The sequence below is a fragment of the Camarhynchus parvulus genome, chromosome 19, assembly GCF_901933205.1.
Source record: "Camarhynchus parvulus chromosome 19, STF_HiC, whole genome shotgun sequence".
NCBI classification, from domain to species: domain Eukaryota; kingdom Metazoa; phylum Chordata; class Aves; order Passeriformes; family Thraupidae; genus Camarhynchus; species Camarhynchus parvulus.
Window position 1 is genome coordinate 8,820,306 of NC_044589.1, and position 18,756 is coordinate 8,839,061.

The window sequence follows — 18,756 nt, forward strand, 5'->3', positions numbered from 1 at the left end:
GCTCATTTTTTTTATCAGCTGAGTTGCAAGAAGGATGAAGTGAAGGAGGGTCACTCTGAGGAAGGTTATTAGTATCTTTGTAGAAATATAAAAGAAATTTGGAAGATTAAACATCTTTTTCAGCTCAGGAAAGGAGTTGGGAGTTCCCAAATGCAACAGTTAAATTTAGAGAATAGTTGCACACGTTTGGTTGTGTTTGGATTTTGTGGGTGAAGCAGAAAACTGGGTGAAGCCTGGAACTTCTGGGGAGGATCTTGAGTTTTCAGCAGCCATAAAATTCAAAACACAGTGGCACAGGCCAGGTTGGACTGGGACAGAAAATGGTGAATCTGGGGCTCTCCCACAGCAATGGGTGCTCAGCAGAGGTACCAGGGAGGAAACTGATAAGATGATTGATAATGACATTCCTTTAAAAATAGGAAATGCAAGTGATTAACAATTCCCTTGGAATAGCCATGAATTATATGCTCCTGGGATTGGTTTAAATCACTAAAAAGTGCTGGGCTTCTACATGAAAAAACACTCGAATGTCTGCTTTTTGGGTTAATAAAAGTCCTCTTAAGCCTCAATTCCATAACCCCCTACTCCTGCACAGAGCTTTTACTTGTGTGAGTGATCCCTTTAATGCTCCCAGCACTGAGCACAAGCAGCAGGGTTTGTGGGACTGGACCTTTGGAGAGCAATAATTCATGTTGGCAGTTTGATGTTGGCTCATCTCCACTAATATGACTTGTCTGTGATCAACCTGCTTTCTAAATATGTTTTATGATTTGTAACTTGATTGAGCTGTAATATTAGGGAACATAAATAATGTGACAGCAAGAGATGGATAATCCCACAGATGTGTTATCTGATGCTAACATACTGTTAATTAACTTCTCTTAGATATTTTGAAGTGTAGCATTTTGGATCCAGACATCAATCTTGGGCAAGAGACTCATTGTCAAGTGTGATGAATAATATCCAATTTTAGTTTTCCCATATGTTTGTGCTGAGTATATGCCACAAATCCTGGTATTAAATGGCAAACATTGGAATTCCTTTAGTAACTGTGTGCTTTTATAAGTTACAGTAATTTCTGTGGAGGCTTTAAAGATAATAATTTAGTTTCACTTGAACATTTTTAGGCATATTGTATCTTAGGTTCACTGCTTTTGACAAAGAGAAGAGTCTAAAACACTTTGTCAGGGTTAGGGAGAAAGAAATGATTCAGGCTCAGACCTGATTATAAACAAAAGTGATTGAAGAAAGAGGCCAACCCTCTAATTCTGTGTTATTGCAAAGGGTTTCATATTGCTGAAGAATCAGGTTGCTAAAACAAAATAATATAAAAGAAAATGTTCGAGGATTGCTCAAAGCTCTGGTGCTCTCAATGGTGGAGTTTGGCTCCAGTAAAGCAGGAAAATTTATTTCAGAGCCAAAAATGACTTCTTTGGCTGTGACCAGGATTTCCTCTGCCTACCTCTGGGACCTGAAAGTAGAGGTAGGAAAATCTGATTTTGGAGCCAAGTGTGACTTGTTTAGTTCAAGTCATAATTTACTGTTCTTACCTTGGGGAGCTGAAAAGAAAGGGAAATGTTGAGAATGGGCAGCTCTGAGGTGCAGAGTCCCCTGCCCAGGGAGCTTTTCTGCACTTCCACCTCTCCAGATGCTTTTGATCCTGCTACAGGAGAGGGAATTCATCATGGAACAGGCAGCAGAACTTGACCAAAACACAGCAGAAAATGCAGAAAGTCAAATTCTTTCACATCAGCAGAGGCCAACAAACTCACTGAGGATGGGAGTTGGGAGCAGTGGCACTGCTGGAGTTTGCCTTTAATGGGAATTATTTCCCCTGGCTGCCATGGGGGAAATATCTCCTTTATTCTTTCCAGTGTCATCACTTCTAACACCAAGGAAATCATAATTTCAATTTCAATTTTCTGGGCTTTATGTAACTTAATGATACAAACATTTTGCAGCTCTTTGGCTGAAGTTTCCACTTCTCCTACCTCAACAAATTGAGATATTTCTATCATTGCAGAATAATGATGTGTTTCAATATTGAGTTTCTAGTTCTTGTAGCAGTTTTTAAGCCTGTATGTTTTGTGTCCCTTGGAAGGAGGAAGAATCCTTGTGCTATGAAAGTGATTGCTGGAAAAATTCGTTTCTTATTTACCGTTTTCTAGGAAAAGCAAGATTTCTAAGAAAATTATTGTTATTTTAACATTTAATTTAAATTATTATTATGCTTAACCAGAGTTTGGGGAGCATCCCTTGCACTGTATTATTGTGCCATTTTTTCTATCTCAGTAACTCTAGTTTTGATTTTATCCTCATTCCCATTGCACTGTTCAATCCCAAAATATTTCCATGTCCCCTGTGAGACAGAGCAAGTCTGAGATCTGGTTGATTCCTTTTTTTATTCAGTGTTATCCAAGGAAGGCAATTTTGATAAGTGCACACAGAAATGTTCAGGCAGAAAAGGTCACCTGAGCAATTTCTGTGTGGCAGCATCCTGATGATAATTGAGCAGTACAAATATTGATCTCGTCTCATTGGCAGTTTGGGGGGTTGTTGCTGTTTTATGAGGAAATGCAGTATTTATATGTGAAAATAAAAGTGTTGTATTTGTGTCTAGTGACCTTATTTAGTTCTATGAACTCGTTAGAATGACCTTAATAAATTATTGTAATTGACAGAATCTAGTTTGGTAAAATTCAGCTAATAAGCATTTGCTTATTCCATATTATTTATGTCTTAGCACTGCACTTGGAATGCTTGAAACACTCAAAGATAAAATCCTGCCATAATATCTTTTTCCTGTGGGCTCAGAAATGGGAATTTTGTGTTTAGACATGGCTGGGAGGGGTGAGGAGTTTGAAGCTTGTTCTGTGACTCAGCCAGGCCTTTACTTGTGCATTATTTGTGTTAAACCCCCAGCCCTTGTTGCTGCTTTTGAAGTGAGTGAAATGCTGCCTGGTTCAGTGCTGCTTCTATTGAAGAATTTTCAGATGTAAAAGAAAAGAAATGGGTTTTCATGTTTTAACTTCCCTGCACTCACAAACTTTTATGGTTCCTTGGCATTCATCAGGAGGAAAGTAGATGGCAAGTGTTCCTGCAAAATTCTAATTATTGCTATTTCAGGTGGAAGAGAGACTCTAAGTGGACACAGGAGATTTTTAGGACGGGAGATTTGCTTAAAAAACATTTTTATGTCTTTTTTGGGATGGAAGAGGGGAGTGACCACCTGGTATTTTCTCTGCTTGTTTGTTTTTAAGACGTGGGGAATTAGTAGATGTTAAACATGAATGTAACTTCAAGAATTTTTTTGGATGATGTGAGCAATGTCTTTGCTTTCATTACTATTTTTCCACTCATAAAACCAGAGAAACAAGTTAATGGAATGGCAGAAAATGTTTCTATCCATTTTCTGGTTTTTCTTTCCATGGAGAAGAGGGAAGGGCAGGAGCTGATCCAGGTGTGGCTGTGCCACCTCCACCTGGCCATGCAGGGACACAGGCCCAGCTCTATTGGCCTTTTCCTGCTCTTTTCTCTTCCTTTCACCTACCAGAGCAAACAGGAGGCACTTGGAGATGTTTGTGAGGAGATGTCCCATCAAAGAACAGGCCTGACTTTTTCAGCAAAAAAAATCTTAACTGTTACTTATATTTCTTCTTAAAAAGCAAAGTTTGCATTTGGTTCAGTGAAGTCATGCATTAAAAACACCCCTCAAAACTTTGCCAGATGAAGTAAACCAAACACAGTTCATGTTGCTGATTTAAATTGCACAAAATAAATGAATGGGTTTAGCCCATTCAGCCTTCATGTCGTGGTACTGGCACTGATAAATCAGTTTACAGTCTCCTGATTGATTTTTCTATAGAAATAATTAGTCCATAATAGATTGGTATTTGTATACCTTGCTTTAAATACTGTTTGTGTCTTCTGAATAAACCTGGTTCAGCCTGGTGTGTTGCTACAAGGCTGCAGGTTCTGTGTGTGGATTTGCAGGTTATTTTGGGGGTCAAAACCAAGCTGTAGTTTTGAGTTCTCACCTTTGTGCTGTGAACTCTTACAATCCATGGTCACCACAGTATAAATCCATTTATATCCTGAATAAGTCTGAGTTTCTTCATGGGAAGGAATATCACCACAGGTAACTTTTTAAAAATCTAATGTAACAAATGTCATTTAATGTTGTTATCATTGAAGAAAAACCTCCATTGCTAATTCTGTTTGAAAAATACGCTTGAGCTGTAGCACAAACTGCCTCCCAGTATCTTTCCAATCCTTAAAAAAAAAAAAATTGTTCATGGCATTTATCTTTTTTCGCTGCTGTTTCCCAGTTAATGTTGCAGAGTGAAAGATGTCAGAGTAATTAAGCATTAGCAGCAGGAGGGGTTTGCAGGTGGAACGTGGGGAGCTGGCAGTGAGCGTGGCTGTGCCCGTGACCTCCCAGACAGATCAAAGCCTAATCTGGGTGACAGCTACAGGATGGCAGAGCTTGCCAGGGGCCTTGTGCAGCTCTTTGTCTGCAAATCCTGCCCCAGAGCTGGGAGGATGTTTTTAAGGATGAACAGGTAAAAGTAAAAGGCTGTCTTTTGACATTTTAACTAATCCCTTCTAGCCTGTGCTTTCCTGCACGTTGTGGAGATTTGCTAGCAGGAGGCACTGCCTTTTTCACATATGTAACATGTCAGCTTGAATCTGGCCTGAAATTGATGCAGCAGGTCCACAATGAAATAGATTCTGATTGCATTAAAATGACAGGCCCTGGCCTTTTACCTGCACAGCCTCCCCCTGTGACCGTGTTCACAGGGGTCTGAGGATGAGGGAGGAAACGAGGATCTGACTCCATGTTTGAGAAGGCTTGATTTATTATTTTATGATACATGTTATATTAAAACTATACTAAAAGAATAGAAGAAAGGATTTCATCAGAAGGCTGGCTAAGAATAGAAAAAGAAAGAATGATAACAAAGGCTTGTTGCTCGGACAGAGAGTCTAAGCCAGCTGACTGTGATTGGCCATTAATTAGAAACAACCACACGAGACCAATCACAGATGCACCTGTTGCATTCCACAGCAACAGATAATCATTGTTTGCATTTTGTTTTTGAGGCTTCTCAGCTTCTCAGGAGAAAAAAATCCTAAGGAAAGGATTTTTCATAAAATGTGTCTGTGACATCCCCCTGCACACTGAGCTCCCATCTCTGCTGAGGCAGGAGCGCTGCAGGCAGAAAACACAATGCTTCTTTTCTGGTAACTCTTTTAAAATTAATAGAAGGAAGTTTTAGAGATATGTTACACCCTTAGAGTAAGGGATTGGGGTTAAAAGCCCCCAAGCTCATGGGGTTTTATATTAAAAATTGGGGTTTTTATCATTTGAGCAATGAAATGTCATTGGTGGTGTGCATACAAGCAGTGAACTTGATAACACTGGCATATATTAGGAGAATGTGGAAGTATTGTATTTTATTTAGATGATCTGACTGGTTTGCATTTTATTGCTACTTCAGTGAGTTTATGCAGGTGTTTAAAAATATTGTAAAAATAATTTGAAATTTCATCATAAGACACAGGAGCGGTTATTCCAACACTTTGCACAGGCTGCTGGCAAAGTGAGGGGCTGGTAAACCTCCACTGGTTTTAAATGGCCATAATCTTACTGATAACACAATTCTTCCAAAAAATAAATTGTTATAAAACTGACCAGGACTAGAAGATGAGTGCTAAGGACACACAGGAGAATATTGTCAATGGTTATGTTTTAAAGGCTTCAGTGAACTTTTCCATCATCATTCCTCATCTCCAGAGGTGAGCAGTACCCTTTTCTTTCTACAGATAGTATTTCAGTTTGTAGATATGCACAGATAAAGCCAAGTTCCTTTTTAAGGAATAGTTTAATGCTCATAGACCATTCAGAAGAAATCATCTTCTGTTTGGAAAATTAAAAAGGAAACTTCACATGCCAGTTGGTAAATTCTGAGTGACTGGAACAAATATTAAATCTGTGAAATCAAACTGAATTTACTTTCTGGCTGTAAAGATTGAATTTGTAAATTTGACAGGCAATTTAAAGGGCATAAGTACATAAAATAAAATTTCTTATCCAAATGCAACTTGAAAGTTACCTGTCAGAAGAGGTTAGAAGTCTGCTGTTTTCTCTCCTGAAGCGTGTCCTTTCACTTGTCAGTTTAGAAAGGTTAATACTGCACAAAAGAGCAGCAGAAAGACCCTTTTTGGTGCAGTTTTGTGCTTGCTTAAAAAAAATAATAATTCAGTTCCCCTGGCTGAATAATAATACTAATAAAACCTTTTGAGATAAATAATGTTCTAATGCAAATTGTTCCAGTTCAGACCAGGCATTGTGTGTGGTTATCCTGATTGAGAAGGGATTTTTTGGGCAGTTCCCTCCAGGTTCTGAAGCATCAGGGATGTGTTTTTAAAAAGGGGAACATGTTTCTCCCTGCCTGATCTCCCCATGCTCTGCAGTGAAACATTTCCAGACCTCAGGAGCTGATGCCAGGCTGGAATTTTGCTCGGTGTCAGTGACTGCTGCTCCTTGGCAGAGACCTCTCCATCCCCAAAGCTTTTTGCAGCTCCTGTCGAGGAGGAGAAGTTGAATTTGCTGAACCCTCCCTGGGAAAATCAGGGTCTGGTCCCAGCTGGGGATGAGGAGTGGCTTTGGTGACAAAGGGAGAGCTCCAGTGGGGCACTTCCTTTTGGAAGAGCCAATAAATCTGGGCTTTGGAGTCCATCTGCCTGTACCTGGTTTGGGGTTTTTCACCTGTCTGAACAGTTTATCCTCCTCTCACTGGCACAGAGCTTTGGATGAGTGTGTGGTGCTCATGTCAATACATTTAAATTATTGGAACAGATCACAGCTAAGGGCAATTTCAGAAGCCAGAATTGGTTAGTGTACAAAATATAGATTTGAAATACTGAAGCACAATTTATATATTCTCTTATTTAATCACTGTTTGCTTGTTTTCCCCTTTTAGAATATCTCCTTTTCAACACCATTAATAAACCAAATATTTTATGGTTTCCTTTTTAGGTTGAATTAAAGAGGAAGTACAATGACCAGCACAAAAGTACAAGAGGCCTTTTATCAGGGAGTCAGTGGTATGAAATTCAAGCTTACAGAGCTCTCAACCAAGCCCTGGGAAGGTGAGATAAACATAACTAAAATATGAATTTGTAGAACTTTTTTTTTAGGGAGATCTTTAGGATTTATTCCCTACTTTTAGCACAAAAGGGTCAGGCCAAACCTCTCATATTGCAAATTTTGTCTCTTGAGCTGCTCTGTGCTGACAATTCTCTGCTTTTCAGCCTGTTGTGCATTGTTATAATTCAGATTTTATTCTACATTCAGAACCCACTTCAATTTAGTAGAAGTTTCATTGCTTATAGTCAAGATATACAGGGAAAAAAAGAGCACAAGCAGAGACAAATATTTCTTGAGCTTTAAAGCAAATGAAGATCCTTAGGACTTTTCCAAAGCACTAATTGTTCACACTCTCAGTGGGCTCAGAACAGTTGTTTGATATTTAGCCTGCAAGTATTTTTGAAAGGGAGAAATAGCAGTGGGGTTTTTCAGACCTTTGCAAAAGGTCAATTCAATTATTGTGCTCACTGATCTCTTCCCAGATTTAGAAGAAGTGGTACAGCTTCCATTTCCTAGATGGAAAAATTCCCCCAAATGTTGTTAACAAGGTAGAATTAATTCATCCTCCTTCAACAAAATTTATCATATAAATAAAGATTAGAGCTGTCATCCATATCTATTGTAGGTGCTGTGCATCTGTCATGGCTACAGAGGCACAGAAGCATCAGCTGGAAAACTCTTCTGCTTTGAATTAGTCCTAATGCAAATGTGATGACATAAATGAAGGCTTAGAGAGAAAATGGAGAGAAATTGTAACATTAGGAAATCTCATTGTGGATTCTTGTTGTTACAGGCCTGATTTCTTAAATTCCTCTTTGGAATCAAAGAGCATTAATTAAAATAGGTTAAGAAAGCTCTCAATTGTGGAATACCAGTAGTGAAATAAATCAGCTTGAACTGAAATCAAGTTTTAGTGACAGTTACTTATTGTTTAATTTGTTATTTGGGTGGTCTAAAATGGAGAAAACAGGCTTCCATTCTGACATAAAGGTACAAATTCCTTATCAAACCACGGGCCAAAGCCCTTGCTAACCTGAGATGTGGGGAAGGATTTTGATAAAACCAGAACATTCCACCAAGCTGGCAGGGAGCTCTGTAATATTTACACTGCCCAGTTAAGAGTGGAAAATGAATTGAGTGGTTTGATTGGCTGTTGAGTATTTGTGTGCTTTATTTTTAATTTAGCTGTTTTCATGTACATTCAGCTGAAGGAAAATGAAGCTTCCATGACATCTGTAACAATTTTTGGTGCATCCAGTAGAAGAGCACCTCCTGTATAATTTTGCATATTCCAGCTGACTCAGAGCAATCCCTGTTTCCTAATTCCCACAGATTTTTGCTGTGTGCCCTCTAATTACATAAATACTCTTTTTTCCCCCTCACTTTTAGGTGTATAAGGCACAGGAATGACTGGGGGGCTCTTATTTTAGTTGACGACCGCTTCAGGAAGAACCCCAACAAATACATAACTGGTAAGAGGTAAACATCTTCTGGGGAAACTCCTAAGGTTGAAAAATACTAAAATCTCTGAATTTCAGAAATGTGGCTGTACAAATACGGGTGAGTAGGAAGGGTCAGAATGTGCCCCAGCCATGGAACAGACATTGAACTGCTGAATATTCAATATACAACAAGGGATTTCTGTTTGTAGTTTTATACTGGGTAGAAATAAATGCAGGTGAAATAAAACAGATCCTGCACACAACCTTTAAAAAACTAAAAATTAGAGAATAAAGTGCTTAGGAATGTGTTTTCAGCTTTGTTCCTGCCCTTTTTGCTGGGCAGAGCTGAGCTCACCAGCCCATGCTGGGCTTAGTCAGCAGGTGGAGCTCAGCTGCTGCAGTTGAGTCCTGCTCCTTCTCTGATGTACTAAAAATACATTGAAATTATTGAAGGAAACACTAGAAATTCATATAGGAGCACAAATAATCCATATGTTCAAGACTTGGTAGGATTTCTTTCTCTAGAAAGTAAAACTTCACAAAAGAGTGAAGTTCTCTGTTGTTGTTGTGGGTTTGGTTTTTTTCGGTTTTGTTTTTTAATTGATATACAAAGAATATTTAAATGGGTTCAAAAACACTTTCTAAAATCGAGGCAGTCAGTTTTTACTTGATCCCTGTGTGCTCCAATATAATCTAAATAGCTGATATACTCAAGACATCTGACATTTAATATTTTGATTATTTTGATAGGAGCAGGTTATAATAACACCTGTAGTTGTAGAACAGTTGTGATTCTTTGAGTTACTATTAGTTAATCTGACACAAAATTGTAAAAAGCTTCATTATATTCAAATTTTTATCAGACCCTGTTAATATGATAATAAATAGCTGCACTCTGTGTAAGCCACTTTTAAATAATTCATGGTAACAAGCAGAATGAACAGCCAGGCAACAAAGAAATATAATGATGTTCATGCAAGGCAGCAGTTTGAACCTAAAAAGAAGACTAGTGAAAAAGGGAAAGGCTTTTAATAGAAAAAGAAGGATATTTTTAGTTTGCTTATCAGAATGCTGCCATTGAATAAATCAAGTTCTTAGCCCTGGAAAGGAGGAATTGTTGTAGCTTCATGAGCAAATTCTTGAAATCTCTGAGGCTCTACCTACACAGAAATATTTGTACTCTCAGGGTATCATTGTAACAGGCCCCTGGCCAGGTAATAATTAACATAGACTCCATGTATTCCAGAAGGTTGAGCAATAATTAGCAGAGACTCCATGTATTATAGAAGGTTGAGCAATAATTAGCATAGACTCCATGTATGAAGGTTGATCAATAGTTGGCATAGACTTCCAATGAATTATGTGGTTTGATTGGCTGTTGGATATTTGTGTGCTTTATTTTATATATTCCAGAAGGTTGATCAATAATTCTTTATTAAGAAACCCATTGTTCTTTTCTAGACTGTTAGATACACGTGGACCTCATTGGTCCCTGACTTAAAACACATCACCAATGACTAATTAAGGAGGTTGGCTAATTTGTTCACCACCCTTTGACGAACAGATCTCCACAGCACATTGCACATGTTCACAGCAGCAGGTTCAGATAAGAATTGTTTCTCATTCTTTCCTCTGGTTTTCTCCCAGCCTTCCCTAACCCCATCCCTGGGAAAGTTGTGTTTGTCTGTGGCCAGAGAGCTGCTCCACATTAGGGTGCTGTTTAGGGCTGGGAAATGCCTGTACAGCTGCTAATATTTTGGAGTAAGTAGCTGTTGTTTTGGAGTAAGGAGCTGATATTTTGGAGTAAGGAGCTGATATTTTGGAGTAAGGTGTTGATATTTATTTTGGAGTAAGGTGCTGATATTTTGGAGTAAAGTACTGATATTTTGGATATGTTGTTATTTTGGAGTAAGGTGCTGATATTTTGGAGTAAAGTGTTGTTCTTTTGGAGTAAGGTGCTGATATTTTGGATATGTTGTTCTTTTGGAGTAAGGTGCTGATACTGTGGAGTAAGGTGCTGTTATTTTGGAGCAAGGTGCTGTTATTTTCAAGTTGTTGATATTGTGGAATAAGTTGTTGATATTTTGGGAGTAAGGAGTTGATATTTTGGAGCAAGGTGCTGTTATTTTGCAGTAAGGTGTTTCTCCCCTCAGGACTGTCCAAGTGGATCCGGCAGCAGGTGCAGCACCACGGCACCTTCGGCAGCGCCCTGCAGTCCCTGCGCGCCTTCGCCCTCCGCAACCAGAGCGGTGGGGAGCCCTCCTCAGAGCCCAGCTCTGAGCTCCCTGCACAGCCCACGCACCTCTCACAGGGCTCTCCACAGGAGAACACCACTCCTCTGTCCCCTGACGTTCCTGCTACAAGTCAGGAGCAGAACTTGGACTCAGAAGTTCATTTTACTGCAACCATCAGCTCAGTTCATCCCACAGCATGGGATCAGCCAAGTGACAGCATGGCAGCAGTCAAACAAAGTATGTTCATTTCCACTGGCAATTTCAAATGGGTACTTGAATCTTTTTTGGAGGAAACAATTTTTTTAGAATTACAGAAGTGCTATAGTGGAAAACGATAATTATTCACAAATGTGGAGGAGCTGTGCTCAACAGACTGAAATTAATTCTCGTTCCATCTGGTTGTTTTAAAAGAGTAATCTTTGGTAAGTTTATAGTACAATCAAAAATGGTTTCATTTTAATTTTGTTTTCCATTGAGCACTATGAAGATAATATAAAATATATTTGAAACACATCAAGATTAGCATTATTGCAAGTTGAGCCCTGGTTCAAGCTACATCTGTTTTTTGGGCATTGCTGTGAGACACCTTCCATGTGATCTTCTCTGGTTCCAGCTTCACAAGTAAAATCCGTCCTTAAATTTTAGGAAAGGTTCTGATTTCATTTCAATCAAGAAAGAGCACAATAATAAAGATTACAAATTTCAAATCCAGTCATACTCTACATTTATGTCCCTGTTAATCTATTAATTTAATTAAGACAGTTCATGTGCAAAGATAGTTATAACATCTGGGCTTTTGTTTGTATTATTGTTTTTAATGAATGCTGTAAAATCACTGTAAACCTTCTAAAGCAGTGGTAATTCTGATGTGCTAAACATGCTGTAAATCAGATGCAATTCATTCATGTTTTGTGATTTGTCACAGGTGACCAGAAAGTTGATATAGAGAGCCATTCTCACCATGTAAAACAGAGAAGGAAACACGTGGACTGCCCCCCCAAAATGGCAGCAATCAAAATAGAGAGAGAAGAAATGAATGGTTGGAGCAGTGCTGATGTTGGGGAAGAGAAATGCTGCCCTGAGCCACTGACTTCAACTCCTGCAGCCCCGAACTGCAGGGCCACAGAGAGCAGCAGCCAGCAGCATGTGAATGGGCCCAGGGACCTTATTGATCATTCCAATCAATGCCAATCGTCATTAATTGCAGAGCACAAACCAAGTGGAGCAGAATCATGTTTGGAAACAAGTCATGTTTCAGTTAAGAGTGCTGAGGCCCCAGGTGCTGAAGGCCATCCTGGAGCTGAGCCCTGCAGGGAGTTCCCTCCAGCAGCAGGGAGAGCTGAGCCTTCAGCATTAGATGTGGATGAGGATGAGGATGAAAGCATTTACTTCACTCCAGAACTGTATGATGATGCAGACCCAGAGGAGCAGAGAGCTGAGCCCCCAGTCCCAGCCTGTTCCACCACTGGGATTTGGGGGGAATGTGGGAACCCCACAGTCCCTGCTGGTCCTTTTGCCACCAGCACCTCAGGAACACAGAATGGGACTGAAACAACTGAGACTGGCAGGAGCCCCCATGGGATCATGGAGGATGTGAGGAGCAGGGACAGGACAGTTGGGGCTGCAGGGGTGGCAGCAGCTGCAGGAGCAGAGCAGGGAGGAGCTCAGGAGATGAACACCCCAAAAAGGAAACTCAGCCTCTCCAGATCCCGAAATAAAGGTGTGTCATCCTCTCTGCTGGGCAATGGTGGCACCTGGTGACAGCTCCTGTGGGAGTTGTGGTGAGCAGCCCTCACAACAGCACGGGACAGCTGCACCTCCCTTGTCCTCATGGAACAAAAGCTTCCCTCAGGCTCCATTTCTCATTTTATCTTTGGGGTTTTCACTGGGGGAGTTTTGCCATGTGCAGTTTTCTAGAGATAGGATGAAGATTCTTCATCCTGACTTCATGGCTGGAGGACATCATGTCTGGAAATTCTGAATAGAAACCCAAGTAGGATCTGACCTGGAATTATTGGTTTATCCATTACAGATTTAATTAACTCACCATTTAATACAGTCCAATAATTGGGGTTTTCCTCAGAAAGCCAAACACCCATATAACCAAATAATGGTTTTCTGCAGTTGTTAGGTTGGGTTTGTTTAGTAAAACATGTAGAACAGCATCTTCAGATCAAGTCATAGACAGATTGAGCCTAAATACCAAATCAGGTTTATTTTCCAGTACTTTGTTTCCTTCCAATTTCTTACATCAAAATGTCCAGCAGGAGCTGTGCACATTTTGATATTTGATGAAGATGAGAAGCTTCTTGAGAGAAAAATTTGAGATTTCTTTAAGTTTTCCTTTTGTGAGAGGATCTCATTTCTGTTGGTTGGATTCTGTGTTTATTCATGTCAAAACCTGTTCTCATTTGTTTGTCCTACAAGCACTTTTTACATGTAACATATAAAATGTAAATTGTACACAAAGGTCTTTGAATCTTGCCCAGTCTATTTTTTGTAAGAATTTTAATGTTTCTTTCATTTTCTGCAATGAAAAGAGCCAGGATTTTTCTGTAATAAAACATACTGACTTTTTAAGATAAGATTCTTCATTGGCATCCTACATTCATATGAAGATACAAGATTTTTCCAATCTGAAGATTGGTTCATAGGTGTTGATACTTTCTGTTTGAGAGTAGAAATGAAATTATTAACTGGTCATTTTCCATAGAAGTTCATCTAAATAGCACTTGGAGTCCATCCCTACAGAGCTGTGAACATGCTCATATCAACAGGATTTAAATTGTGTCCTTTCTTTATAAAATAAATTCATGTTTATGAAATTGGACACTGTTTGCAAGGGAAGAACACTAGAATTTCTACAACTGGCAGTATTTGGCATAAGGCTTTTGGCTCAATTTTTGCAATACTGATGACCAAATTTCCTTGGTTTTGGTGTCCTGGATTTCACTGACAGGTTTGGTTTAGTTAATAGGGCAGAAATCCCAGTATTGAAAACCTCTGACACGTTTAAAGGGAAATACTCTTAATTTTTATTGAAATAATGCTGAAGTTCCTATTGGTATCAGTATTGAAAACCTCTGACACATCTAAAGGGAAATATTCTTCATTTCTGTTGAAATAATGCTGAATTTCCTGTTGGTTCTTGGTCTCTAGAGCTCCTTGGGCTTGATTCTCAGTTTTCCTAAAGCAAATCTTTTGCCCCAAACCCCTTTGGGCATTTTTGTGTGTCTGAACAGAAATCACTTAAGCTTTGTGACTTGCCTGCTCATCCAGGGGCCCACAGCCTCTTATTTGTCTTTCAGGAGATTTGTCTGTCTTTAAATCCATAACATTCAAAAAAAAAAAAAAAGAAGAAAATCCATCTCCTTTTCCTTATCTGGAGCAGATTGTTCCTTTCTTGAGCTGTGGTGCCTCTTCCTTTGATCAGAAATCCTTTAAGGCAGGGCCTGCTCTGTGTCAAATCACACCCATTTAAATTTCATATCAAATTAACCATTAGTTCTGAAATCTGTATTGAAACATCAGCACTTGTTAGTATGATTTCTGGAAAAAATTTTTGTCCTCTAAAAATTCAAATCAACAGGTGGATAAATCCCCTTTGTGTTTGCTGGGTTTGGAAGGTAAGGGGTGGACTGTTTCTTTTGGTGTAAATTCATCCTGAATTTGTCTTTCTATTTAGTAACTGTGCTGGTTGATATGTTAGAGATAATATATTTATGGTAGTTCTCAGAATTAAATGCTGCCCAGCCTGCAGATAGAAGGGAAGTGCAGTCAATATCCTGAATTTCCTAGAATTGTTTATTTGGATTTATCACATCTATCAAGGCTAAAATAGTGAAAATGCTTTTCCTACTTTGATATAATAGCTCAGTATAATCTCTGTTGCCTAAAATACTAACAAAATCTTGAATTTATTGAAGGATTGAAAGTTCAGAGAAGATGCAGCAGAAGGAAAGCTGCCCTTAGGCAAGGTGGCTCCTCCCGAGAGAGAAAGGTACCATGGCTGAAATTCCTGTTCTGAGTGCCTGCTGAGGGTTAGGGTGCAAGGGAATGGAGAGTAATTTATTATATCATTTTTCAAGTGAAATAACACAATGAAATAATTTCTTCCTGATCTGCAGAGCTCTGGTTGACACACTCAATAGATACCTTTGTTTCTCGTGGGAAACACAAAGGCACCAACCATCCCAGGCTCCTTTCAAAATTCCCAACAATTTGATAGCCTGCAGTGCTATAGGCTGTAAAATCCCTCATCTTTTATATGACATTTTTCTATTTAAGTAAGGTTAAACATTTTTAACATGGTGTATATTGAATTATTAACTGATATAAATGATAACCTTTGAGTATTTCAAGTACTGTATTTCTCTGAAGCAGTTTGGATAGATTAATTTATTTATATTATAATTTATTTACATTTAAATGCTTCAATCTGCATAGTTACTGTATGCAAACCAGTATTTACACACATTTGTGCATTGCCTTGCTAGAAGGAAGCACACAAGCAGCCTTGCAGGAAAGGACTTCACTGTGTTGTGTGTGGAGCTGAAATCCTGCCCCAAGCTCAGGGTAAGATCAGCTGTTTCATTGGGAAGGATGGGATTTCTCATCCACCCTTTTCCTTTCCCAGTTTTGGATGCTGGAGGGATATTTTAGAATAATTGGTTCATTTCTCCACTGGATTTGGGATCTGGATAAATGAGACCTGCAGAAAGCCTTGGAGGGCTGAGAAGGGAATTATGGCAAGAACAATTATTTAAAATAAATATTTTTTTTCTGGCAGTTTTCTTGATTCAGGGTCCTGCCACACTGACCCATCTTGAGCTTAAATCTGATATTTGAGAGTTAACTGAAGGCAACTTCTGCTGCCATTGTGGGAGGTTGGAAGGAATTATTTGGAGCATAGTGGCCCATTCATTGGGGTTTGTTCCTTCCCAGGATTAGGTGTTAATTTGCTCCCAGTTTATGTGAGAAGTTTGGTAATAACCTGGCACAGTAACTCAGTGAATCCAGTGCATAGAGCTATCAAAAGTCTGCCTGAAATAATGACACTGCTATTCTTCAGTGTGTGACCTACCTTGTATTAATTTGGTTTTATTCTGTTGTACAAAGTGGGGATGAGCTGCTTTTGGGAATTCTTTGTGTTTCTGTGAGACACTTTAATTTGGGAATGTCTAAAGGCTGATAAAAGTAACAGCAATTCTATTTTTTAAAAAAATAAGCTTCATCTTCAGGCCACTGGGCCATTGTGATAATGACCCAATTACAAGATATTCTCATCAGTTCCATGCAAATTAGAGATGCTTCATGCTTAAACAGTCTGGAGCTGATGAAACCAAGAAAGGACAAAAATCTCTTCAGCAAACCAAACCTGTGCCTGAGGGACAATGGGAGATTTTCCATTTTCTGCACCCATTAAACCCAGGCCAGTTAGGAAAGCCCACAGTGGGCAGGCCCAGGTCCATCCTTGCCTCCCTGTTTTCCCAAAAGAACCTTTAAGATTTGGGTGATCTCATCAGGAACTTTCATTCCCTCCTTGAATTTATCAGCATCATCAAATCTCTGGTGCAAACCTGAGCTGGAACCCCAGGGCTTAGGAGAAGCATTCTGGGCTACAGAATGTCTGAATGGCAGGGTGGCTGCTGTCAGCAAGGAGTTTTATGTTGTTTAGACTGAATCTCAGATGCCAGTTGATTGAGGAAAGTTAAAAAATCTGGAAATTAAAAAATAAATGGCTTTATTCAAAGTGGATTCAAGCTCGCTGGTCGATTTGGGAGTAATAACAAGGGGAAAATTATCTGTTGAAAAGTAAATTTTGGACACATTAAAAATTTTAAAGAAGGCCTTCTTCCAAGGGCCATTTACAGCAATAGAAGTCTTTTCAGTGCCTGCAGTGGGTATTGGATCAGGGCCTAAATTCCCATCTTGTAAATGTGGAAAGTTTGCAGCATGGTTGAACAGTACTGTATTCAAAACCATGTGTGTATATAAGTCTTACACCCCACTTTTTAAATTATAGGAATTTTGAGAAAAGCTTGCTACAGTAATAGTGAGCTGCAAATAATCTGGAAACTCTTCAGAAATGCCAATATAAGAAGCAAAGAATCCATTAATAACTGTAAGTGTAAACTAGAGGCCATTTCAGAAGATGATAATGTGATGTTGGTCATCTCAGATGCTGCAAGTCTTGGTCACCTTAAAGAGACTTTGAAGGTTTATCAGATGCCAGTGAAAGGTAAGTTCTCACTGATCAATTCCAGCTAACATTTGTCAAGCCCTTTTGCTTTAAATTCAATTAAATACCAACAATTTGCCCCCCCTCCCTTGGACCTTTTGGGAAGCTCATGGTGAGATTTTTCCCTCCTGAGCTCTGTGGGCTCTGCACATTTAACAAACACTGAAAAGGAGCTCCAGTGTCCCCTGCACTCCCAGATTTGTTGGGTCCTTTCATAAATCCTGATGACGAATAAAAGAAAAGGATAATGAGCACAGAATCCTTTCCACTTCTTGCCAGTTAAATTCAGGAATTGGCCAAAATTCACAGTTTAACCTGTGGTTAAACAGAATTGCTGAGTTTGACAGGAAACCACTCCAGCTGTCAGCCTGGGCCTTGTGCAATCCTTTGCTTCCTCAGGTGACAGAGAGCAAAATAAATTATTTTATTTCACATGTGGGCAATTCTGCTGCCCATCCAGTGTGTGTGAGGCTGGCACAGTTAATGAGAGGTGATTTTGCCACAAGGACTGAGCCTTCTTTACCAATCTTTCTGACATACTGAAATGTGTGAAATGCAACTGATAAAATGACTTTAAAAAATCTCTCTTGATTCCTATATAAACCACTTTTTCTTTCTTTTTGAAAGACCTGAATGGCAGTTTATCTTTAAATGCTATTTGGAATGAGAAGCAATCTTCTCTGACAAGTTACTTGCAGTGCAGGAGCTGTGTCCTTCAGTCCATTTCTCCAAGTCCTTTGATAGGAGCTGTGGTTACTCATTTCAGTAGTAAAGTGCAGTCATGGGTAAGTCAGATCAGTTTATTTTGTATAATAAAATTATAATGCAATGATTTGTACAGGAAATACTAAAATACTATTTTTGTAAAAGGTAGGATGAATATTTACCTAGACAATTTTATATTATTTATCTGATTTCTACCACAGAGATTTGAAATGATAGTTATAACTGAGTTCAGGTCGCTGAATATATTTGTCTGTACCTAGTTTGCTGCAATGTCTGTAGTATTCCATCTGAAAAGGGATGGGAAAATAGCAGCCATCCATGTCTTTCATGAAAGGAAAACCAGAACAAAACATATTTACACAAGTGCTGTAGACTTGAATTCTCAGACATGTAATTTTTTGTTAGTTTTGGCACTAAAAAAGAAGAAGTTAATCAGCCCCTGAAGGATGAACATGGACACGGTTTAATGCAGTCAACAGGAAGAAATTTATTTCTAGGTATTGTATTTCACTGTGAGCAAACTGAATTCTCAATAGGACCCTTTGAAATTTAGATGAGAAAATTCTATATTTTTCTCTTAAAAGTGGAGGGTGTGGCTCCATCCTGAGGGATCTGTGCAGGTAAGCCCAGGACACTTCTGCATTTTCCTTCATTTATTCCATGGATATGAAGACAGTTGAGTTTAATGAGAGATTTTTGAGACTGAATCTTTGCCAAAAGCTGAATATGATCCTCATGTTCTGCCTGTGTGTGTCAGTATCAGCTGTCCAAGCTGTTGGAAATGCAGAGTATGGCAGTGTGGTGATGGACAAGGTTTGTGAAGCATTATTTGCCATGAATTTTGGGATTTCAGACACCACCACGACGATTTCATGGCATTTCCAGCATTCATTTTGTATCAAACATAATGAAATGTTACACTGAGGGAATTGATACTGGCAGAATATGAAAATAAAGGGA

General features: G+C 39.1%; 1 protein-coding gene across 3 annotated transcripts in view; it reads left to right on the plus strand.

Annotated features, from left to right (window-relative positions):
* Positions 1-13,298, plus strand: part of BRIP1 (BRCA1 interacting protein C-terminal helicase 1) — a 46,306-nt gene extending 33,008 nt beyond the window's left edge. For all 3 annotated transcript variants that reach the window (XM_030962944.1, XM_030962946.1, XM_030962945.1), the window contains exons 17-20: positions 7,043-7,155; positions 8,543-8,625; positions 10,749-11,066; positions 11,755-13,298. In XM_030962944.1, coding sequence (XP_030818804.1) covers positions 7,043-7,155; positions 8,543-8,625; positions 10,749-11,066; positions 11,755-12,590 — 1,350 coding nt within the window. In that variant the 3' untranslated portion in view covers positions 12,591-13,298. The remainder of the gene's footprint in view (positions 1-7,042; positions 7,156-8,542; positions 8,626-10,748; positions 11,067-11,754) is intronic.
* Positions 13,299-18,756: the final 5,458 nt, after the last annotated feature.